General features: G+C 38.2%; 1 protein-coding gene and 1 long non-coding RNA gene across 2 annotated transcripts; one reads left to right on the top strand and one right to left on the bottom strand.

The window, feature by feature from the left end:
* Positions 1-1,113: 1,113 nt before the first annotated feature.
* Positions 1,114-17,168, bottom strand: LOC142138978 (uncharacterized). Its single transcript, XR_012688140.1, has 2 exons — positions 17,048-17,168; positions 1,114-1,672 (listed from the first exon to the last, which is right to left on the bottom strand). It is a non-coding gene; the product is annotated as an uncharacterized LOC142138978 (long non-coding RNA).
* A 2,792-nt stretch (positions 17,169-19,960) lies between these two features.
* LOC142140601 (olfactory receptor 8U1-like) lies at positions 19,961-20,866 on the top strand. Its single transcript, XM_075198299.1, has one exon. It carries the CDS (start codon positions 19,961-19,963, stop codon positions 20,864-20,866), a length of 906 nt encoding a protein of 301 aa, XP_075054400.1.
* Positions 20,867-25,628: the final 4,762 nt, after the last annotated feature.

Below are 25,628 nucleotides of genomic sequence, written 5' to 3'. Positions count from 1 at the left end.
ACTGCAAGGACTGAAACTGGTGTACAAGGGGACATCTATGACGAGCAAACTAAAAACAAAGCACAATTAGTGATGAAAATGAAGATCAATGCAAACTCTGAGAGTCCAGTACAGGCTAGTATCAACAAAATGAGCACTATGCACACTAATAGACGTGTGCGAGCAGGTATGTAGAAAGAAGAATTCTCTTATCAAGTGTTTGTCCTGGGCCCTACAATGAGTTTATATAGATGTGGCTTTTACATCCTGTGTACTGTGACTGTATAGAATTTTATTGACAGACCTTCACTAATCTGTTTCTAGACTCTCTTCTTCTCCCAGCAGATAACTGGAAAATAAAACTTAAAAGACGTCATCTATGCTATGAAAGACAGAAGAAATTGCTGAAGAGACATCTCTATAGACAACACCGGAAGATCGCCCCAGGCTATATAGAGACACTAATTTGGCCACGTGGTGTAAAGCTCCCCAAGAGAGTAGAAGGACGTCCATCAGAGGACTCACCTGAAACACCAATGGAGGTGAGTAACTGACACTTAAATGTTTTTAACTTATAACAATTTATTCCCTAATGTGGGCTTGGGAAAGCCATGGTTATCTGATTGTTGTAGAACTATAAAAGCCAGCATTCTGATACATGAAATTCTCTATGACTTGTATCACATTTGTATATTTTCATTTTTATTAATCTTGTTATTTGTGGCTATAAAAATGCTCTGTTCTTCATATAATGTACCCAGTTTCACCAAAAGTCTTTTTGTTGAAAGTACAGGCTGACATCTGTTCCCCACCTCTGCCTATATGTAAATATAATGTCATTTTGAGTGGGCAAAGGGACTCTTCAGCCATCTACTAAAAGTGAAATTTATACTATTAATCTATACTACCCAGTCTCTGATAGGCTGGTATGTTTCCAGCCTATCAGAGACTGGGATCTGTCGCAAAGCTGGGATATTTTTTTTATTTCTTTTAAAGTTGAATTCAAAGGGGTGGGCAGGCAGGTCACAGTGGGCTCCCTTGGTAGTCTTGGCCCCTTGTCAGTGCCCCCCGTCCATCAGATCCCCTAAAGGTGACCCTGTCCTGACCAAACATACAATAAGCACAGACGTAACATTGAATTTCTGGATCACTCCCGTATTTAATAACAACTTTTACAATGTTTATCTCCTTGAAAACTCATTTCTATCTTAGTAAGATGAGATAATAGTAAGAGGATATTGGTTCTTTATTACTATCCATTTAAAGATAGTATTCTGTGATATATATCTGGTTTTACATGTGAGGAGATTGAAGTGCTGTTTTGTACTCAGTCCATGTTGAAAATGGAACTTCCCAATCCCCCAGCTCCTGGTATCAGAAGGAGCACAGTAATACACCCCTGCCGTCACCACCATCTAGTAGCACCAATCACTAGGACAACCTGTATAAACAGGCGCAGTCATAGGTGTATGACATCATAACGGTATTATCTCTGCAGGGCCGCAGCTTTGCACATTCGCAAATAAACCTTAATTACTATGTCCAAGATACATTTATGTGTACTCGCACCAGTTAAATCCTGACATTTACACAGTGATTATGAATCTGTTCCTAGGTTGAAGAAATCATCCATCCGGCATTATTAGATCTGTCCCCAGACATAGATATGGATTTCCAGACCCTCATTGATGAACTGGAGGAAGAAGATGACGTGTTACCGATGGAGGTGAGGAAATGACACTTAAATGTTTTTAACTTATAACAATTTATTCCCTAATGTGGGCTTGGGAAAGCCATGGTTATCTGATTGTTGTAGAACTATAAGTGCCAGCATTCAGATACATGTAATTCTCTATGACTTGTATCACATTTGTATATTTTCATTTTTATTAATCTTGTTATTTGTGGCTATAAAAATGTTCTGTTCTTCATAAAATGTACCCAGTTTCACCAAAAGTCTTTTCACTGAAAGTACAGGGTGACATCTGTTCCCCACCTCTGCCTATATGTAAATATAATGTCATTTTGAGTGGGCAAAGGAACTCTTCAGCCATCTACTAAAAGTGAAATAACCTAGAAGCTCATTTATACTATTAATCTATACTACCCATTCATTGATAGGCTGGTATGTTTCCAGCCTATCAGAGACTGGGATCTATCGCAAAGCTGGGATTTTTTTTAATTATTTTTTTTTAAGTTTAATTCAAAGGGGTGGGCAGGCAGGTCACAGTGGGCTCCCTTGGCAGTCTTGACCCCTTGTCAGTGCCCCCGTCTAAAGCACCCCTGGTTTTTACCAGGGACCCCCGCAAGGAGGTTTGGTCTTGGCTGCGTGAGGTGCGCAGGTCGCAGTTCTCCAAGTTAGTTATTAGAACAGCGGATAGAAAACAGGAATGGTCGTGTAATCTGGTTCAGATACCAAAGGATAGCGTAGTACACAGTGAAAATCCAAAGAGTAGATCAGAGACGAGCCAAAGGTCAAGATCCAGAGAGCAGATAGTATTAAATCGTAGGACAAGAGGGTAGTCAGGAACAAGCCAGGAGTCAGGACCAAAGTAGCAAACAACCAGAACAAGGAAACTGGAGTCAGGAATGCTGGAGCTGGTGAAATCAATACTCTGGCACCAGAATGGTGAAAAGTGGTACCTTATATACCAATATGTGGCCCCTGATTGGAAGAACGTGATTTCGGCAGTCAGATTTACCTGACCGCCGACATACAGGAGAAAGAAGGACCTACTGCGCATGCGCACACAGTGAAAGCCGGAAGTACGTCGCGTTGACTTACCTGGCTCGGCACAGGAGACATCCCCGGCATGTATGGACAGTGTGGGGACAGTGCCTGACGCCTTCTTGACTATTGGGCAGCATGGTGGCTTAGTGGTTAGCACTTCTGTCTCACAGAACTGGGGTCATGAGTTTGATTCCCGGCCATGGCCTTATCTATGTGGAGTTTCTATGTTCTCCCTATGTTTGCATGGGTTTCCTCCAATTGCTCCGGTTTCCTCACACACTCCAAAAAACATGCAGGTAGGTTAACTGGCTGCTATTAAATTGCCCTTACTCTCTCTCTGTCTCTGTGTGTATGTTAGGGGATTTAGATTGTAAGTTCCAATGGGGCAGGGACTGATGTGAGTGAGCTCTCTGTACAGCATGCGGAATTAGTGGCGCTATATAAATAAATAGATGATGATGACTATGTCCTAGATACATTCATATCTACCCAAACCAATCAAGTCTTGACATTTACACAGTGATTATTAATCTGTTCCTAGGTTGAAGAAAACATCAAACCAGCATTCTTAGACAGAGATCTGTTCATAGATACATATGAAGATTTCCATACCCTTAATAATGAACCGAAGCGAGTAGACAAATTGTTACCATTGGAGGTGAGGAAAGACACTTATATTCTTTTAACAGTTTATTCCTTAAAGCAGGCTTGGGTAACCTGCGATTCTCCAATTGTTGTAGAATTGTAAAAGTGTCAGCATTATGATACATGTAATTCTGCAACAGCTGGAGAACCACAGATTGCCTGTTTATGCCTTAAAAATGATTTACAACTTTGATATGATCAACTTAATTCAAAATAAATGATCGTTTTCTACTGTTTATATATCCGCAGTTCATGGAAATAAGAGAAAACCATTCTAAAGCAAACAAAGCAATTGTGTTGCCAGAGGAGAAAGATGCACCTTCTTCAACGTTTACGTCTAATTCTCATAAGACCAAACAAACGATTCCTGACATGAAAATACTGGAGATGCCCAACTACACCGCTGGCACCAGGAAAACGAAGGAACTTCCTAAATCAACACAATCCAGAGGCTATACAATCATTAATGATGTCATAGTAATAGATGACTGACCAATATAAAAGATAATATAAAAGATATAAATATAATATAAAAGATATTACCAATCAGTCCTAATATAATAATATTTCATTAAACTACCAGTTAAAATATTTAAATAAATTAAAAAAATTGACTTTTACCGCAGTATTGATAGTAGTTTTTTTATTTGTCATTTTATTTCACAGAAAAAACATAAGCAATGAACAGAAATGTTAAAGATAGTTGCCATTGTAACAAGAAAATCAACGTTATTCACTTCACTTACAAGTTATTTTAATGTTATGGCTGATTGGTGTATATATACATTCTATTAATTTGCAAAAGTATTTAATTCAGTAAATATAACCACATTCCATAATAATGATCTCCATTAAATTTGGGCTGTATATAGATAGAAAATGAGCAGTTAGGAGCCAGCTGTTGATAATACCATGGTTTGTGTATTTAATGCGCCAAGAAAGCAGTGTGTTCTGGTAGTAACGAGGCAGTGTAATACAATACCAGTGTCAGTGATGTCAGGCCGTTCTACACAAACAAGAGACTTCAGAACCATGAGTGGATCCAGATACTACCTGGCTATGTCCCTTTTTTGCTCCTCATGTAAAAGAGCAGATACCCCTCAATTCACTTACCTTGATGTTTCTTTGCCTACGCTCTTCCTCTACAGCTCTCTCCCTCTTTGATGTGATGCAGCAGCAACCATGCACTGATAGACTGGTAGCGCACCGCATGCTAATGAGGTCACTGAGCGGTATGTTTACAGCGTATCAGAGACTGGGATCTGTCGCAAACCTGGGATTTTTTTTTTTAAGCTTAATTCAAAGGAGTGGGCAGGCAAGTCAAAGTGGGCTCCCTTAGCAGTCTTGGCCCCTTGTCAGTGGCTCCAGCCCATCAGACCCCCTGATGTTGACCCTGCCCTGACCAAACATACAAACACCACAGACATAACATTAAATACACACACATAAATCATATATGGCTCACAGCTATTCTGTCCTACAAATCTTGTCTTTTCCATAGTGTCACAATGCTCTTGTCACCCCTGCCCCTTATATTACAAATGGGAACACTAAACCCATGTCATTAAAATCTGCTACTCCCTTGTCTTATGTTCACCCCCAACCTCCATTTATCTGTCCTTCCTTCATTATTTCCTCATGTCTTGTGTCTATCTAGTGCCCCTCCCTCCTTACCACCCCTGTTATCTGCCCTCCATGACAACCCATTATTTATTTATTTTACTTCAGTTAACATTATTTTGTGGAGTGTTAGAGGGGGGAGTACTCCCACGTCTACCCATATCTTATTCTCCCACCTCCTTTATTTGCCAAAGTGCCACCTCTATGCCTGGCCTGTTCATATTCCTGAACTGTTGGGGCTGTGGGAGATAGGTGATTGTCATTCTCCCACTTGTGCTGGCATCATCTTCATCACTGTCTCTCATACAGTCTTCATCCCAGGAAACAAACAGGCCAAGGCTGGATAAGTGAGGCAAGTAGGGAAAAGTGGAGAGGAAGGGACAAGGGGCAGAGCAAGTAGTACTACTCCTTACAACTCTCTGCCGCAGACTCCTGTCCGGACCATCTGCCCCTTGAAACAGTTCTGGAGGTGTGAACCTATAATGTAGCAATATAAGACAGCTGCCACTGGCAACCGATTTTGGAAGGGCATACAAAGCAAAGTTTCTTTAAATGTTTAAATAAATAAGTAAATAATTTAAGAAAGAATGAATGTGCCTCCTTCAATCAATGACCAGCATCAGTACTAAAGCCTGAGGCTGGTTCCCACTAAAACAGGGGGACAACCCACTTTACTAGGATGCATCTCTAAAGGGGGTATGCTTGACTTGCCTTTTATGCCTCTACAGTACTGAATGTGCACATGAATGCTCTAATCCACCTCTCCAGATGCAAGGCGCTGTAAGTGTAAATAAAGTGTAAATCTAATTTTGGTATAAGTTTTGGCTCATGAGCAATGCATTAAAGAATATTTTAGAAGACACAGACATATTTATGTCCACCTCTAAATCACGTACATATTGTTCATTTTGAACACTATGGTTAGAGATCATAGGGACAGAAACTTGACAGCAGGAGTAGATGCCGGCAGACTCAAGTAAAGTGCATCTTTAATTAGAAGATATGGTAAAGCTATATATAAATGGCCGTACAGTAAGGAGTTCTGTACAAATATGGTGGCATTGTGCCATCACTGCTTACTCTCTACTCTCTAGGAAAAGAGTTTTAATACTTGTGAAACACATCTCATTATTTTATCTGACCATCCAGGAAGTGTTTGTTACATTGTTCCTTTTCCCCTCCTAGTGGCGGAACTACCATTGGTGCGGCAGGTGCTGTGCATCGGAGCCCATAGAGATAATGGGGCCCGCTGCATGGCAGATGCAGAGGGTTGGGGCCGCTGTTCCCTCTTCCTCGGCCCTCTGCCCCCTGCACCAGGGCCCACAGCTCGCTAGTTCCGCATCTGCCCCATCCCCTAAGTATAAGTAGAGAGCTATCTGACATATTATAATACTGCAGAAGCAGACATCCTAAAATACTTGAATTTTAAAACTAGTCCACCTATAACGGAGTGGATTCCAAAATGAATGTTATTATGCAGATAGCAGAAATCACTTATAGGGGGCAGAGATGTGTACATTAAATGCACGGATAGTTTTTTTCACTTTGTTAGTTGATAGTGTACATCAAATGCGTCTGGCTACCCTGGTGGGAGTTTAAATACTCTGAGGCAGACAAGGACCTCCTGGTACCCCCAATATACTGTATAAGAAACAGCTACACAAGTGAACGGCCAGAAAATGTTTGTATTAGAGAACAGTATTAGGAGGTCCTGATTGCTTGGAATGTTGGGAGTTTTGTCCCACTCACCTGTAGCTGTACAAGGGTGTTATCATGTAAGAGAAGGGGGTTTAGGCAGCCTATAGCTTCAGAGTGATGTCTAAATATGTGACATGTAACAGCATAAAAATTCCAAATGCATACATCAACATATAATCAATAAACTAAAAATCAATTATTAATTAAAAGACAGAGGATGTTACAGCAGATCTTGCTGGGCAGACAATCAATATGGCAACTGAACCCTATATAACTTCCTGATTAGTACACAAGTTAAAGTAAGGTAGCTACTAAAGGACAATGTTATCATGCAATGCTGGTTTATGGTGAATACCCAGCAGCAAGAGCCAAAAATTAATCAATGCAAACAAAAGTCATAACAGTTCTTTTCACACATTTCCCACTTTCTTATGTACTTTGTGCTATATGTTTATTTGATAATGTGGGGCCAACACACAATGTTTTACAATCCTACTTATAACTGTGATCTTTTATCAGGAGTCTGGAACACAAAAACACTGAGGACTGTTATAGATAGATGGCTGCATGCGCCTGCTAATGTGTTTTCCACTGATCGGTTCCCATTACAAGTAATGGTGTTTTCATTTATTTTTACTTTAAACAATACTGGCTCTGTGAAATTAGCTCTGAAGACAGTAAGGGAGGTATTTTGCTATAATTTATCCAAGAGGTAATCCGACCTCTCCATCTGGGCAGACAACCAATGAAGTGTATCAGTTTTAAAGTTTTAAAAATGGGAGGTTATATATACTTCCTCCAAGTGTTGGTCCTCCCATACATGACACATTACCTAATTCTACAAACAGACATAAAAAAATTAAACATCCAAACTGTTTCCCAATCCCACCCTGTATACCCAAAACCAACTATAGCATACATGGATCCCAAACATTCCAACAAAATATTTTCCAACAAAAACTCTTCTGAGTGGCAGAGTCAAACAAAAAAGAAGAAACCTGAAAAAAAGGGGACTAGAAATAGAAAAAGGGGGTGAAGGAAGGAGGTGGTAGGCCCTGACATCATGGTATTCCCAGTAAAATGGTCAAAGTGTAATAATAGAAAATGATTCAAAATGCTTTGCCAACAGCAAATAAAACACAACAACAGATGGACATAGAGAATATCAGGCATATATAAAACACCATTAGAGGGAATCACAGAAATTTCAACATGAGGCAGTATTATACGATGCCACTAACATCCACCAGTAAAAAAACATAGCAGAGTGGAAACATCCAGATAGGAATCAGCAATGAACATTGCGATCCAGCCAGTCAACAACAGCCTGTGGGTATTGGAAAAAGTGAGTGGTGCCATCCAAGACCACCCTCAGCTGGGCTGGAAAGAGCAACGTTCATGGAGACACCTCACGCCGATGTTCTGGCTGGGATCTCTGCTCATTTTTTCTCACGTCCCCTTTAGGTGCGAGAGGTGAGAGGTGGCAGATCACATGATCGCAGGGGCGGAGCTATTAGTCCCCTGCGATCCTGTTTAACAGCTGCCTGGCTACGACAGCCAGGCTCACAGAAGCAGGCATGCAGCAGCAGGGACGCAGAGGGGGACAGCCACCATCAGGTACAGTGAGCCCCCATGGTAAGCCCAGGCCACACACGCCAGTACCCCCGTGTACCCCCCTTATGGCGGCCCTGCCGGCAATTGAATCTCCTCCTTAGAGCATTCAATCGTCAAGAATATGGAATTTATCTGCCATTTTTGTTAAACAGTCTCATAATTACAAGGTGTGTAGTGTAAGGTGCAATGAACTGCATACCAATGACCTTAAGACACTTATTGTGACCCTGGTTCAAAACCTAGGAGTAAATTTATCAAGCTGCAGGTTTGAAAGTGGAGATTTTGCTTATAGCAACCAATCAGTTTGAAGCTGTCATTTTGTAGAATGTACTAAATAAATGATAACTCGAATCTGATTAGTTGCTATAGGAAACAGCTTCACTTTTTCAAATCTGCATCTTAATAAATTTACCCCCTAGAGTCCGCTCTGTGAATTTAAAATAGTCACTTTGTCTCCCTTTTTGTGTAACGTCAGGAAATATATTCTAAGCTGGTCAGCTGTGTGAATGTAAAAATTGTATGTCCTACATTAACATTAGCATACTTACTTTAAATAAGGTATATTGTAATCATATCTCTGGAATAATGTACTGCCCGCTGCAAAATCTAAGTATTTTAGAAGCCGCAGGGGAGTTCGGGGCCATATGGAAGTTAGGGAACTTCAAAGGGATTTCTAATATTCTTTTTCGTTTGCAGTAGAGGGTTTTATTCCTTATAATGCACTAGTTTTTATTTTGAAATAGAACAAGGTGATCCTTATATCCAGGTGTGTTTTGCCTTCACTGACAATTCTGCATCCCATTATGTAACATTTTCACAATGAATCATATGACATCAGTGATGACCTTAGTACTCAACAACTTTAAGACTACATTATTATAGGGTATTTTACATATATTCATGTCATTTGTGTATTTTTTTTTTATTATTTTATACTTCGAATGCATCTACTGTGATGTTGATTGTAAGAAGAGTGTACGTGCTTGGTATAAATATTACAATCTTACTGTTATTGTGTTATTATTGTTGTTGATTTGAAAGGTGTCCAAGTGCTTGTCAAATCAAAGGCTGAGGAGTCTCCTGCTCATGAGACCTTACATTTTAGTTTGAAAAAGGATAGAACCAGAGATGAGATAGGATATGTTAGGAAATGTGACATTGCAGAAGACTTTGTAGGTTAAAACCACAATATAGAATTGTTATTTTAACTGGAGAAGGTCTTTAATAAGCTGACCATGTATTTTGCATGTATTGAGAAAGGGTCTCATTACAGTACTTTGCGGGTCGCTCTCAGAGAGAGGACAAACACGAATGATAAACCTGCCACTGATAACATGGTGGTAGAAATAGGAAGAGAGGAGAACAGGATAAGTTTGCAGTAGAGAGAGCCTCAAAAAGTCTCGCTAGTCATGTTTGTAGTTGATAATATAGCGCTACCATGTTACACCGTGCTGTGCAGAGAATATTTAGGGTCCGTTTTGTCAGACTCTAATAAATCACCTACCATTATGTTTTTTTGGAGAGTGGGAAGAAACCAAAGTACCTGGAACAAACCCATGCAAACATGTGGAAAACATACAAACTTCACACAGATATGGCCCTGTTAAGAATATATATATATATATATATATATATATATATATATATATATATATATATATATACACGCACGCTTTGGATCATTGTCATGTAGAAATATTAATTTTTGGACCCCATTTAAAGGTCTCTTGCAGACTACAGCAAGGTTTTTGGTTTTTTTTAACACTATTTCTATATCTTGCTCAATCCATTTTGCCTCCTGTATTGACAAGTTTACCACTTCTTGAAGCAGAGAGGCATACCCATAGTATGATACTACCAGCACCATGGTTCACAGTAGGGATAGTGGTCTTGAGATGATGCTCTATGGTTTGCACAAGCATGGCACATAGCCTTAAGGCCAAAAAGTTCAGTCTTGGTCTCATCGTACCATAGAATCTTCTTACATTTGGTGTAGGTCTTCCATTCTGGTAAGTTCTAGGTCATCGTTCAAGTGAGTTTTCTTCAACAATAGTTTTCTCTTTGCCACCCTACCATGAAGAGCAGGTTTTTTTAAGCTCCTTCGCTTTATGTGACCATTTCTCCCATCTCAGCCATATAAACTTTTAACTCTGTCAAAGTTGCCATAGACCTCTCAGGGCCTCCCCAACAAGTGCCCCTCTTGAAACGATGCTCAGTTTCTGAGGATGGCCTAATCTAGATAAATTCACTGTTATGCTATATTTTTTTCTCTTTTTTTATGATGGACTTGGCAGTGCTCCAGTAATATATATATATTTTGGTGCATTTCAATAATCTTTCTGGGGTTTGCTTTGAATATTATTTGATCTTCATGATGAAGCTCTCATTTGGAAATGCACTAGCCAATTGTAGGACCTCTCACTGACAGGTGTATTTATTTTTAAATCAATTGAAACATTTTAAACATTTAATTAAAGTAGTTAAACATTTTAATTCTACACATGTAGTACAATCAATAAGTTAGGTGTTCCCTGAACACAGATCAGACAGTGGGAGAGGGAAATTTGAAATTTAAATAGAGAGCAGAATAGAGAGCAGTAAACACACAATCAACTGTGTGATTGGCTTGATGAGTTGGATTTGTTGTGCATTGTATCAGACAAAAGTAGGAGTTCAGTGAAAAGAAGTCTCCCATATTAGCTGTACTATATCAGTGGAAAGGAACGGAAGGAGCCTGGCAGAGAACTGTTCCACCAATTGGAAGGTAGATCCAGGAGGTTGGTGTATTTCTGCAACCCGCAGAGGAGAATGAATTTCAGACAAGGAAGATGAGAAGGAAGGGATCAGCAAGTTGGAACGAACAGTGCATGGCCACTAAGATGGCAATCTTTCTATTCTTTTTACCCTATTATTTAAGAGTGCAGGATACATCAAATTTTCCATCTTAAAATGTGTTTGTTAAATTCCAAACATGTATAGAATATATTCCATAGACCAAAAACCTTACGGTTTAACATGTCAAATTAAGGTTCCTTATACACAATCTACAATGTAATAAAACAATTGAAACTCTTCAACTGAAACTGCAAAAAGCAATGAAATTACGACGATTAAGGCAGAAACCTTAATGGACGTGTTGCTTGCACAATACAGACATGGTATGCCATCATATCCTGTGGTTAGCTGCAGATACAGCACTATCATGGAGTGAGATTGCTGTCACTCACAAAATGGTGGAGCTGCTAAATTTTAGGCAATTCTGATGGGAGTAAATCCGAGTAAATCTGAGTAAATCTGAGTAAAGGAATCTAATTCGAAACTTTCGATTCTTACAAAACTGCAGCAGATCATCTAAAATACTAGATGTAGGGAGAGACAATTTGTTATCTGTGTGTGACATGATATAATGAAGCAACTGTAAATACATAAAAAGGTGACTTTAAACTTTGAGGCTTTACTTAAACCTACAGCATTTTCAAGTAAAATCCCTTCCAGACTTTTCTGCCCCTTGTGAGCATGTACTTACACCCAGTGGTAAATGTATCAAATAGCGATTTTTGCAAATCGACGATATCCAACGACTTTCCATGGTAAATTTAAAGCAGCAATGGCATAAAAGGCAAAACTTGCTGTTAATTGAGGTCTTCTAATACTCATTTTGACTTTTATATCTGGATGAGTTGGTTACAGCCAATTTTAAAACTGCAGATTGAGGCAGATGGGGAAAAAAAGAATAAGAATTTGGCTAGCAATAGACAAGGTTAGTTTCTGCAAATCAACACATTTCTGTTTTTTACCATAACCCCCAGTTGCTGATGAAGGTAATCAAATGCATTTCCCAACCTCCTCAGCTCTTTGTGGATCCTCCCAAGTTTCTAGAATTGTATCTTGATCAAGGTCTGTCTGTGTTCCCCACCAACAACTTGAAGCCCAACCAATTCCATTTAAGCAGGAAGCATTCATAAATACTGACTCACTCATGCAGTACCAGTCCAATCACATTTACAACAACATCAGCCACATCTGAAGCCTCACAAACACATCTAAAACACTCAAATTTGAACACCATCAGCACAGCAATCTCAGTATTTTGTCTCCTATGTGTAACAATCACCAAGATGGACAAACAAAATATCTTACTGATCAATCCTCCACTTTGTCTACTTTATGTAATATCTAAATGTTTCTTTTTTGGATCTGAACATCCATGATCAACAAAGCATACATTAATGCCGAAATCAATATACCCAAGAATCTTTTCTCTTGTCAAAAGAGAATAAATTCCATGAAGGAGAAGAAGATGGGCAGGAATTTAGGAACAACTGTCACAAAAAACACAAGACAGATATATATCTTTAATCAATTTTCTGAAATGTTGTCAGAAGGTGAGAGAATAGTCTCAGCCAGAGAATTTTCTTCCGACCCATAAGCAAACACATTTTTGTTCTTTTGAAAAAACATTTTTAATTAGGACAACTTTTAAACAGCAGAAAGCGTTGATTCACAGCATAATTCAAGATATATACTGAAATTATAATTTGAAAGTACAGAACAAGAATCCATATCAGGATAAAACAAGTGGACTCCAACATGCCTGCTGAGATTTGAAATCATGTAAAAATAGGTAAGAAAAAAAGGCCCAAGGGGCAGCTTGTAGGGTGAACTGGGTGCCAGAGATCCCGTCAAACCAGTAAACGCTGGTGGTAATAGAGGGAGGATCGCAAATGTCAATATGGGGATGAGGAACAGCATGAATATCTGCAAATCAGCCGCTGAGAGTGCCCAGCTTTTCTAATTACTTTCAATTAATATTGCACAATCTTGACAGATACCTTAGATCAGATAAACTTATAACCAACAGTTTAAGGAACTGAATCTGTTATAACTGATAGAGAATTTTCACATGTTAAGCGATTCACCTCTTTCTGATGAAAGCTACATAGGTCTAGTATCAGATTTATAAAATGAAATATATCTATAATGATTGTGTTTAATTTAAATCAATTGGCGATTCAGCATTCGAAGGGGTAAATGTATGAAACTGCGCATTTTGCAATTCGCCAAATATCGGTGACTTTGTTGGGTTAATGTAAAGCAGCAATGGCTTTTAAAGGCAAGTTTTGCCTCTAAAAACATTGCTGCTTTAAATTTCCCCTGCAAAGTTGCCAATATTCGTCGACTTGCAAAATGCTCAGTTTGATACATTTACTCCTTGAAATCTCAATACGACTTATATTAAGGGACTTGCATTAGAATGGAGGAAAGAGACAAGTATTTTAGATATCTCAGCACCTAGGCATATAGTTTACTTAATGAATAATGCTTCAATGCATCAATCTATATTAGTGAGGCGATACATTTAAAGAGAAATTACTCTGTAATACTGTATATCGATTAGAACATGCATAGAAGCGTTATAAGATTTTAGTCATTGATTTCTCTGCTCACTGATCGGTTTTAAAAAGTATAAACATTTAAATTGACTTCATTTCATTATTGTTACGAAATGTTTTTGACTTAAACATTTAAAAAGTGCAGTTCATAGGCATCTGACTTTGAAAGTGCAATTACACTTATCTACAAAATTTTCTTTTTGAATATTAAACTGATCTGATAGGTTGTTTCTCATAGTATTTTTTGCGCTGATTTCAAATCTGTTTGCCAATTTATGTGTAGGGCTGGATTTTTGGGTAACATGCTTTTAAAAATAATCCAAATTTGAATTTTCCTTTAATATTCACAATATAATACATAAGCAGTTGTTAACTGAAATCAAATTAACTTTTAGTGTTTTTTTCTGCTGTATTTAGCTGGAAGAACGACCGTTTTTAGTATCCAGCAATAATCTACAAGCATTTCTGGATTCCATTTTCCTTGGTAACAAATTTCCATCGTTGATATATCCTATCGAAGCATTTACCATGTTCATTACTTACATCTCCAAGATTTTCTGGGGAAAAGTTCAAATGCAAATCCAAAAAATTTATTTTCAAAGACATATTGCATCCCAGGGCTCTGTAGTTTTTAAGAAGTTCACTAACCAGTTCTTTGTAATTCTCAGCCTTCCTGTTTCCGAGAGGTTTTCAGAACTTTGTGGAATGATCCCCACGCAGCAGCCTCAGACTCATTCAAGCTGCTCTCAAAATCTTCATCCTTCATGAGCTCTCGTATTTGTGGTCCAACAAATATCTCCTCTTTGATTTTTACTTCACTTATTCTAGGAAAGTCTGCATCACCAGCATCTTCTGAATCTAAGCTTCATACTCCTGATGGTGCTGCAGTTGGTAGCTCTGCACGGTGAGGAACAGGCCTGAGGGCTGAAGGAATAAGAGGATATTTAACTGAATTCTTGAACTTGCTTGTGATTCCACTGATTTTTGCAAAACAAAAATAACAGTCTGTGGAATGGTCCTTTGGTTCTTCCCTTACCATGGGAACTGCAAATGGCATGTGACAAGATTTACCGTTCAGCCAGCTATTAAACAAAGTTACACCAAATGAGCTCTACCAATGTAGAGCTCATACGATCTGCTTACCAAAGGAGTAATGTTTCTTATTTGTGACTTGAAAGTTAATTCACCACAACACACGTAACAAAAATTGTTTGGATGATTTATACACCTACAGGGCATTTTATAGAAGTATGCACACCGTATACTTATAAACTAAAACTGAAAATGGAGGAGTGACTCCTACAGTTTCATCATATGTGCCTCAGATTTATCTACTTTATTTTCTGATTATACATAAATAAATTATTCATAGGGAATGGCTAATGCATTTAATATGATTGTTTGCTCATGAATGTCATGAAACAAAATCATTTAAAAAAAACAAATAAAAAGATACCTATATACCAGTTGTTTTGAACAAGATGTGTAAATTGAAAAAAAATAAAATATGTTGGTTTTGAAAAAAATGGAACCCTTAAGATAAATTCTCACCTCATTTTTGGAATTGGCACCAAAAAATACATAAAGGTCGGTCAAAATTATCCATTTAACAAAACCATTGTTGACCAGTGTTATTCACTAAGGCTGCCTAAGCCTCCTTTTTAAGGAATATCCTAATTCAGGTAAAATAGGGATATATTTTGACCCCATTATTTAGGATATATTATTCTGTTATCTATATTTACAACGAGTTGCCTTCATGCTATTTTGCATACAACATTAATTAACACACTTTGAGAAGATTTTTGAAATACCAATGAAATCTAACCTTAAAAAATATATGGACTCCTACAACAAAGAAACACCACTTTCCCAAGAAAGTAAGTGGCTTCTTCTTTCCATGGGGTCCATCTGCACCAGAGTGTTATTTTAGCAAGCTATTCTAAACATTTAAATGCCTTCCACCATATCCAGTCAGTGATTCATGGACATTACATTTTGTTTTTATTTTCTGGAATATATGTATTTTGTTAGTTGCACTTTTAAATTAATGTTAAAGGTAGACTCGGACAAGGAAGGCTGAGATTAAAGCAGATGAATTATGTCCAAATAAATAATATTTTCTCCCATGAGAGGCACAAGAAAGATCCTTATCCGAGAGCAAGGACATTACTAAGGCCGCGTTGGTATGTTCATAATACAAAGTATTCTGGTACAAGTAAATAGAACACTAATTGAAAGCATCCTACAGGTCTGTGGATCTCCACTGTAGTGAGGAGACAGTGATTATCAGGTTGTCCGCAGTTGACGCAGGGTTTGGTGAGATAGCAGGAAATTAATAATTTGGTCCTGGTTATTTTCCTGCATCTCCAGTTGGTCAGATCCTGCAACCTTCATGTCGGTAGTCTAATGTCAGTGTAGTCCATGACCCAAGCAACATCCAGCCCACATTTGGACCTACTATGCTTCTAGCAATTTGTACTGGCTAATCTATGGCAAAGAGTCTAATGTAACCCTGATATCCACATGATGTTCACCCCACAAAGGAGTTATTGACTTTGCAGCAGGGAAACGATAGGGCTCGGCTCCCAGGCTAGTGTTACTCTGTAGCTGCTAACTAATAAGAGGATGGTCACAAAAACATAGCAGTCAGGGCTGACGCCACAGTGTCAAAGTCAGTAACTTAGATCAAAGTCACAGGAGGACAAACAAAATTAAAACAAGCTGGATAAGTGCCCAATAAGTCACATAAGATATACAGGAAAATGCACCATCATCAAACAGTAATGAATGTTGTTTAAGCACTGGAGGACAGGAATGGCTGGACTAAATGAGTGACGTCATGAGCATGAACCCAACATGTACTCCACAAGTGATGTGCCTAGGAAGAGGCACCTATAAATAATGTAACTATATATGTAAGTGTGCCTAAAAGGTGCAAGTGGGGAGCTTGGCAAACGTGTGCTCTGCACCTTAATCGGTGCAACAGAGATAGATTTGCTGTAACTTGTTATATGTATCCATGTATTTTATGTATATATCTAGTATGTAGTGTATATATGTTTTTCTATCTTTAAAATATTTATATTGTATATGGCATTACAGACTTTAATTAATCTGAAATAAAACACATTTAAAATATTTGCAGAATTCTTTCTACATGTCAATGTAAAGCAAAGACTATATTTTACTTTTGCATATTACTACCAGAAGATTTAAGGATTTTTTTAAGTTAATTGTAACAAAAGAAAATAGAAATAATTGGTGTGTACTTAATTATCTAAAATAGAAATTCAAAACGTTATTATAAATACATGCTCTTGTAGCCACACACATTTATTTGCATAACCACAACCCCTTAACTTACCTTGGTCATTGCATGTTGCAACATTCCTGTGTGTAAGCATTGCTTTGACTTCAGGTGTCCCTGTCATTTTTTCCAATGTTGGCAACTATGTTCTTCTACATATGCAGTAAGGAGAGTCTTAAAATCATCTGTAAGAGAACAAAACAGGAAATTATGGTGTAAAACCTACAACAATTCATTAACTTTGAAGATAAATCCACAAAAGCCATAGATATGCAGCATATACAAAGGAACAAAGCTTGTTCCATTTGTCACTCAGGAACTACTTAGTAACTCCACGTGTACTGGCCAATAACTGTAGATTGTAGTGAAAGTTCCATTTTTCAAGTAAACCAGCAACCTACTAGACATTCCAAAAGTGTAAGCAGACATTTTCGAAGAACAACCTTGGGCGATGTTGCTTCTCTATTCTGCCTTTCTCTGGGCCAGTGGGAAGCCAAAGATTACAGTCTCCTAGGAAGAAATGCCTGTACAAACTGTAAATTTAACTGACCTGTTATGGTTTGTTTGAGCTTTTTGTTCCTCAGCACTACTACAGACACAATCCAAGGGTTGTGGGGTGGGCCTCTACTAGTTTCTAATGGTGGAGGAAAGAAATATGTAATTACGCTATGCTTTTAAACAAAGATGTAGCAGACAGTCAGTAAAACTTCCTGCAAGACAATCAAATCTGAATCATTATTCATTACATTTCTGAGCATTTTTACATGATGTAACTATGAAGCAACACTAATGCTTTGTGGCAGCCGCTTGATTTACAAACCATTGGGCCACTCTCAGCTTTTGCAACTTGTTGGACGATCGTTTCACTGACATTCAGTGTGTAGTATAGAAGTGGTTTTCCTAAATAAAATATCAGTACTGCTGTTATTCTCGTAATTCTGACTACTGCTACCAATAGCTTGTTTTTCTTCCATTTTTCAAGTTTTATTAATTTACACTTGTGTTTTTCACTTGTTGTTTGACAAATCTCAACTTCAATTCCTTTGTGGGCAAATTAAAATATTAATTTTAATACCTGATACATTATCCATTCCATTATAATTAATCTTTAAAAAGATTTTCAAATATGGTCTGTAGAGGTTTACCCTCCCGAGGAATAAGATCTTTTGTACTGTTTATAAATATTTCCTTGATGTCAGTGGTACTTTTCAAGATACTTTATATGATATCACCTTTGGATTATATTGCTTATAATATTACTATTAGCCTCTAACATCACCTATTACACAGCTAATAGTGGGGATTTCCCCAAACGAAAAATCCTGACAAGATGATTATTTTCTTTATTTTAGACCCAAAAAACTATAATTGCTTCTCCACCAAAGTGCATATTTTTTAGAAATATCTGTATACAGAGTGCATCTCTTTGTCCTCCTATATCTCACGCATGCACCAGATTAGGTTACATTACATTAATTACAGGTAAGGAAAAGTGTTTTTATCATGGTTTTGAAACTCTCCTCCGTGCATATAAAACTTCAACATTATTTATTTGTTTTGACCGGAAAGGTGTAGCATGTCCAGGATGCGGAGTTAATGTTTTCAATACTATGCTATAAATAGTTAAATTAATAAAAAATAGCACAGTTCATATTTTAGAAGAAGATATGTACAACATCATATCATACAATGTATACTGAAGGGCAATTCTGGGATCGTTTAGCTAGAGCAGTTATTTAAAGCATAGGTGTGGTCCATGATAGAGCTCAATTTCCCAATTAGCATCAAATGTATCTATATTAATAGATAGTTTTAAACATTTCCAGGTGTAGGCAAATATACATTGTTAAAAAAATGGAACATTTATTAAGTATAAATTATAAGCTATATTAGTGATCAAAATAGGGGATATTTGCTGGACTTCCTGACACTCCTCATAACAAAAGAAAAATTTTTTTGAAAAAAATGTTTTAGTTACCCTTGCCTCTGCCTCTATAAATACAGTATGTTCTCCCTGTGCTTGTGTGGGTTTCCTCCAGGTGCTCCAGTTTCCTCCCACACTCCAAAAATATACTGGTAGGTTAATTGGCTGCAATCAAAAATTTACCCTAGTCTCTTCCTCTCTATGAGTGTGTGTCTATAGTAGGGAATTTAGACTGTAAGCTCCAATGGGGCTGGGATTGATGTGAATGATTTCTCTGTACAGCACTGCAGAATTAGTGGCGCTATATAAATAAATGATGATGATGATGAAGGGATATATTTACTAATTAAATTGTGGCTTTGAAAAAGTGCAGATGTTGCCTATAGCATCCAATCAGATTCTAGCTGTCACTTTGTAGAATGTACTAAATAAATGGTAAGCAGAATCTGATTGGTTGCAACATCTCCACTTTTCAATCCCGCAGTTTAGTAAATATAACCCAAAGACCATGATATATATATATATATATATATATATTTGAGTTATTTTTGAGGTAAGAAAATAAAACTAACTATAGGAGGAATTAAGGCAGGTTGTATTTTTTGCAATTGCCTGTTTTATCCTAACACCTATAAAATTAATTATCTATTTAAATATACAACTAAAAGAAAGCCCAGCAGCCCTGCCCCTCACCTGCCCCCAGAAAATCATTTGCTTGGTTAAGTTAAATAATTAAAAAGCTATCCAAGGTAAAGCCAAAACATTGTTCAATAAGTCTGATCACAATCTTCCGTCATGAAGGGGTTAAAAGTATATAGTATTGTCACCACATAGGATTATTCCACATGTAATTTATATGTTTTATAGTTCTCCCCTAATTATAAGTATTATGTTCTTCTTGTTTATACATCTTGTACTGTAGTTTTGTAGATGATATCCACTAGAAAATAATTCAATTATCACATTCAATCCTATTTTGTTTATGTTGTATAATAAGTTAAATCAGTAAGTATTTCTCTTTCAGATTTACTACTTAAACTGAATTGATGAATGTCACAAATCAGACTATGATGATCTACTTCATTATTAAGGGGATTTCTGACGCTCCGGACCTCCAGGCTTTGATCTTTGTCCTGGTCCTTTTCATGTATCTCTTCATTCTTGGTGGGAATATGACTATTGTTCTATTAGTCTGTCTGGACCCTCAGCTCCACACTCCCATGTACTTCTTTCTGTGTAACCTGTCCTCAAGCACAGTCACACTGCATAAGATCCTTATTAGCTTCTTAACAGGGAATAACACAATTTCTTTATATGCGTGTATGACTCAGATGTTCATCTTCAGATCTCTAGTGTGCAATGAACTGTTGATGCTGACGGCCATGCGTTATGATCGTTTTGTTGCTGTCTGTAACCCATTGTATTATGCCACAGTCATGAGCCCTTGCTTATGTGCTTCTCTGGCCAGTGTCTGTTGGGCTTCAGGTTTCGTAGAATCTTTACCTCTATTTGTTTTAGTTTCTAGGTTCTCTTGTTATAAATCAAAAGAAATAAACCACTTTTTCTGTGATATTATGCCCATCATAAAACTGTCTTGCAGTGACACTACGCTCTTCAACCTCTTGATTTTTATCTGTGGACTTTTCCTTTCCATTTTCACCTTTCTCCTCACCTTCATCCCTTACATCTTTATTATCCAGACCATACTGAGCATCCGTTCAAGTGCTGGAAAACATAAAGCTTTCTACACGTGTTCCTCACACCTCACAGTGGTCATTCTACTCTATGTGACTCTCATCTGTCAATACATGAGATCGACCTCGATGGACACTTTGGAATCTAGCAAGCTGTTCTCTTTGTTTAACACAGCTGCTGTCCCCATGCTTAACCCACTGATCTACAGCTTGAAAAATAAAGACGTAAAATCTGCATTGAAACGTCGGTGGTTTTAGATGACCACGTAATTCGACACAGATGGAAACATTTGTTAGAGCAGTCATTTTTTGTAACCTAAACGGACCAGTTAGATACTAGCTTTGTTCAATCTAGGCTAAGTTAAATTCATTAAGGGTAATATCTGACTGCTAACAGTCACAGCCATTTGTTATTAAATCATACTTGCCGAATTTTTACCTCTGCCCTCTGGAGTTCACAGAGGGGAAGTGAAGTGTGAGTACAGAGGGGAACAGGGTAAAGGGAATTGTGTCATCACTAGGAAGTTGGAAGGATGCGGGAGAAAGGCCTGCTCTCCCAGGAGAGTTGTATTAAATAAATAAGTAATTTAAACTATCCATATTTGTGAATTTCTGGCATCACAAACACAAGCATATCTTAATCTCTACAAGATATAGAACACATTGGTGTTAGTTTCTTAAGTTCATCTGAGACACATCGGAATTCATGAAAAATAGAACAGTGGGATCTCCATGAGATCATACACACAAAGCAAGATACAAGTGTGCTCACAGTGCAGTACACTACATTTCTGTGACCTTAGTCCTGTATTATCTCAGAGAACTGTCCAGAACCTTAGGAGATCACACACATAGTATGTACTTATTCAGTTGCATTCAACCTGTATCTGTGTGCATGTAAGCGTAGAAACACACTTTGATCTCACCTGCACTAATACAGATCTAAAGGCTTGGAACACTCGTAAGATAAACATCCTCCCTTTAGATCAGTGGGACAATAACTCTCTGGTTGTAGTCTATGAAAGTAGATATATAGTTGTTCTTGGAGGTGGTACTGTCACAAGAGTAGGTATTAAGTTGGAGACTGGTGGACAATTAAGAAGAAGCTCAGTAATACACTTGGTGTCCAGTAAAATACTCATGTAGAGTTGGGTGTAAGACTAATTTGTTTGTGTAAAATATGCATTTTGGTATTGTGCATGACCACCAAATAAACATACACATACATCCATATGCAGATTTTCTGCCATCTTACACTTACAACTCCTTAAGACTCAAGGGATAGAATGGGGTAGTAAGGGGCGGGCGGTGTAGGCAGAGTACAATAAGGGCATGTTTACATAATAGCGACTGTGGTAGACCTGAATGCAGACGCATACACACGTATAAGGAGCCAAATCAATTGGAAGGCTGGTGCAGCAACATGCAATGATGAGGACAATGAGCAGAACTAGCTAGCTACTCCTGATTAGGGGATTGTGAATTGATCCCTGCAGCTGTTGATGCTATATTATTGTATAAAAACAAATAATCATCACCATTTATTTATATAGCACCACTGATTCCGCAGTGCTGTACTCATTCACATCAGTCCCTGCCCCATTGGAGCTTACAGTCTAAATTCCCTAACATACACACACACACACAGAGAAAGAGAGACTAGGGTCAATTTTAATAGCAGCCAATTAACCTACTAGTTTGTTTTTTGGAGTGTGGGTGGAAACCGGAGCACCTGGAGAAAAGCCAAGCAAACACAGGGAGAACATACAAACTCCACACAGATAAGGCCATGGTTGGGAATTGAACTCATGAGCCCAGTGCTGTGAGGCAGAAGTGTTAACCACTTAGCCACCGTGCTGCCAAACACAAAAACTAAACCCACACAGGGGCAATTAACAAGTGTCATATATACTAACATTGTATAAACATAAAGAACTGTAGATGTAATAACGTCTCCTACATAAGAAATGTACATGCACATCGTGAGAGCATCATGAAAAACAGATAATGCAGATTACATCATGCAGGCAAGGTAATATATCACAATGAAAAATGGAAACATTTGATATACACATAGGCAGGCAGAGTGACTGGGTGTCTGCCAGACACGGATCACAGCAAGCAATCTAATTCTTGCAGCTCCTCCAGGACAAAGGGTGATATTCTCCATTTGTATCAAATCTTTTCATGCTTTTCTAACATATTTTGACTTGTATACAATAACCTTTCATGACCAACAGTGTCATTAACTAGGCTGACCCAGTCACAGAGATTCGGCTGCTATTGTGCCATTCTCTTCCTAGTTATAATAACTGTGGCCAACATGAACAAAGTGGACAGTAGCTGTCTAATAATCTTATCCATTCTGCCCCCCAGAGCTAGGTCAAAGAGGCATACTCTTGGACTAATTGGAGGTTCACCCACTTCAAGTTTCAATATGCAGTCGATGACATCACTTTAGAAGTCAGACACCATCAAGCAATCCCATATAAGATGCTAGAAGGTGCTCAGCTGGCTCTCACGCTTGAGACAAGTCATTCCACCAAATTTAGATAGCCATAGAGGAGTGAGATATACCCTATGGAGGATAAAGACCTGGATATGCCTAAATTTCACAGATGCAGTCACCTTATACGCACTCTTAAGTCTTTCACCCCAGTCCTTATCACTAACCAGACCTAAATCAGGCAACTTGCAATCCCAGGAGCCTGCTGACACCAAAGCCATCTAAAATAATCAAGTATATGGAAGAGGTAAGGTTTTGGGGACCAAGTCTCACCAACATTAGTCTCAGTGGGTTATCAAGAGGATGGGGAACAGTCCCACCAAACTGTGAATCAAGAGCATGCTTGATTTGTAAATATCTATAAAAATAACCCCTGGGAACACCATGAGACAATCTAACTTGGTCAATGGATCACAGAACACCTTCTTCATACAAATACCCAAAGTAATGAACGCCAAAATTGCACCAGGCAGCTGACCCATCCATTTGCTGTAGCTCGCCCAGTCATTATTAAGCCAAAGGGGAGCTTCCAAATCATATCCAGAGTCAGAAGTAAGCTTAACCAAAAGGTGTTAGATTTTAATTGCCTGGGATACCAGAGGGGGATCCAGAACAGTGCGTCTACCTGCCATGAGAATATGTACCCGGGACTGTGGGGATCCTGTGTCATTAAAAAAATAGTCATAAAGATCAGTACGGTCTCTTGACATCAACCACTGCCTAATATGCACCATTTGTGAGGCATAGTAATACAAACAAAGGTTCAGTAGAGCAAGTCCTCTTGTTCTCCTGGATCTACATTAAGTGGTAAATTTAATACGAGCTTGCTTGTCTGCCCATACAAGCAATGAAAAATAATGATCTATTTTTTAAAGATATACCGTATATATCCTGGTGCTTGCTGTAAAACATACAAGAACTTTGGCTGCAACATAATTTTGATAAGATTGACTTGACCTGTAACAATGATTGGCAACAGTTTCTAAGCATGCATCCTACTGTTTAAATAGTAAATTTGAGGCTGAAAATGATATTCAATATAACAACCCATATCATTAGAGATCCAAATACCCAGGTACGTAAATTTGGAGTCAATTGCAGGGGTAGTTGGACATCAGGACCGATTGGGCAGGATCCCTTAAGTGGAGAGGTATTAGATTTATCCCAGTTGATCTGTAACCCAGAATATGTCGCAAACTTGGTCACTACAGATAAAGGAATTGCAAAGAGAACTGCATGTCTGACAAAAATGTAATAATGCAGGTGACAGAAGGCATACATTGTAATCTTTTCTATTTTTCAATACTTGTCAATTTTGAAAGGGTCTTTCAGTGTAAGGTGCAAGAGATAAAACTGTTGATACAATACGCGCACACTAAATTTGGAACATTAGTCAGCATGCATCATGGTTAGTGAAGAGTCAGTAACAATCAGATGTCATTAGAGGGACAGAGGCATCAATAGATATTTAGACAAGTAGATACCCAATTGTAAAGAGCTACCTAATTTGCTGTATATAAACAAATGGTGATGCTCATAGAAAAAGGTGGCCTGCAACCATACTACAAAACTTCAAAGATTATGCAAGCAATGCATTTTGAATATTACAGGGCATGCATCATAGATAGTGAAGCTACAGTAACAGGCAGAAGTCATTGGATGAACAGTGGTATGAATGAATAGAGTTTGACATTTATAAAAGGAAATCAATGAAGATTGCCTGCCCTCATACCAAAAGCTTCAAACAAAAATAGGTCATGATTTACTTTATATATTATCTATAATTGAAATATTTTGCACCTGAATCCTAAAAATTTAACACAATTATATACTTATAATAATAGTAATATATAGAAATACTATACATGCTTTTGAATGCAATCTCTTTTTTTTCTCTCTCTCTATATTCTAATGTCTCCAGTGCAGCTTTGAAAGTTGTGCATGGAGACCAGCATATTGTCTGATAGGGGAGAATGGTTGCAGATGAGATACAGCAATATGGGACTTCTGGCAGAAGAGAGGATCAATGTGTTGGTGGGGCCAGTGGCAGCATGGGTTGTCTGGCAGCTTGGAGGGGAATGCAAAAGATGGGGTGTCTGGCAGCTGAGAGGAGAGTGCAGAAGATGGGGTGTCTGACAGCAGTAAAGGGGGTTGGTGCTTTGGCAAATGGGAATGTGGCTGATGGGATGTTTGACAACAGTTGAGGTGGGAGTTGTGGTAGATGGGTTGTCTGACAGCAGGGTGTGGGGGGTGTGGCAGAGGGGGTATTTGGCAGTATGGACGGGGTGGAGGGAGATGTGTCATAATATTGGGGTGTCTGGCATCAGGGAGGGGGAGTATGACAAAGAGGGTATTTGGCAACATAGCAGGCTGGAGGGGGGTGACAGATGGGGTGTAAGAACACATAAATATAAGAAGGAAAACCGCAATGTACAGTCTGGGAGGGCAAGACATATACATATAAGGGGGAAGCACACTACAATGTAGAGCAGCCAGGGTGGGAGAACATATAGA

This window comes from Mixophyes fleayi, chromosome 2, assembly GCF_038048845.1.
Source record: "Mixophyes fleayi isolate aMixFle1 chromosome 2, aMixFle1.hap1, whole genome shotgun sequence".
In the NCBI taxonomy this organism is placed as follows: domain Eukaryota; kingdom Metazoa; phylum Chordata; class Amphibia; order Anura; family Limnodynastidae; genus Mixophyes; species Mixophyes fleayi.
This window is presented reverse-complemented; position numbering and strand designations above follow the sequence as displayed.

Excerpts from the sequence above, each read along its gene's own strand:
- LOC142140601 (XM_075198299.1), top strand. The coding sequence starts at position 19,961 with ATGAATGTCACAAATCAGACTATGATGATCTACTTCATTATTAAGGGG.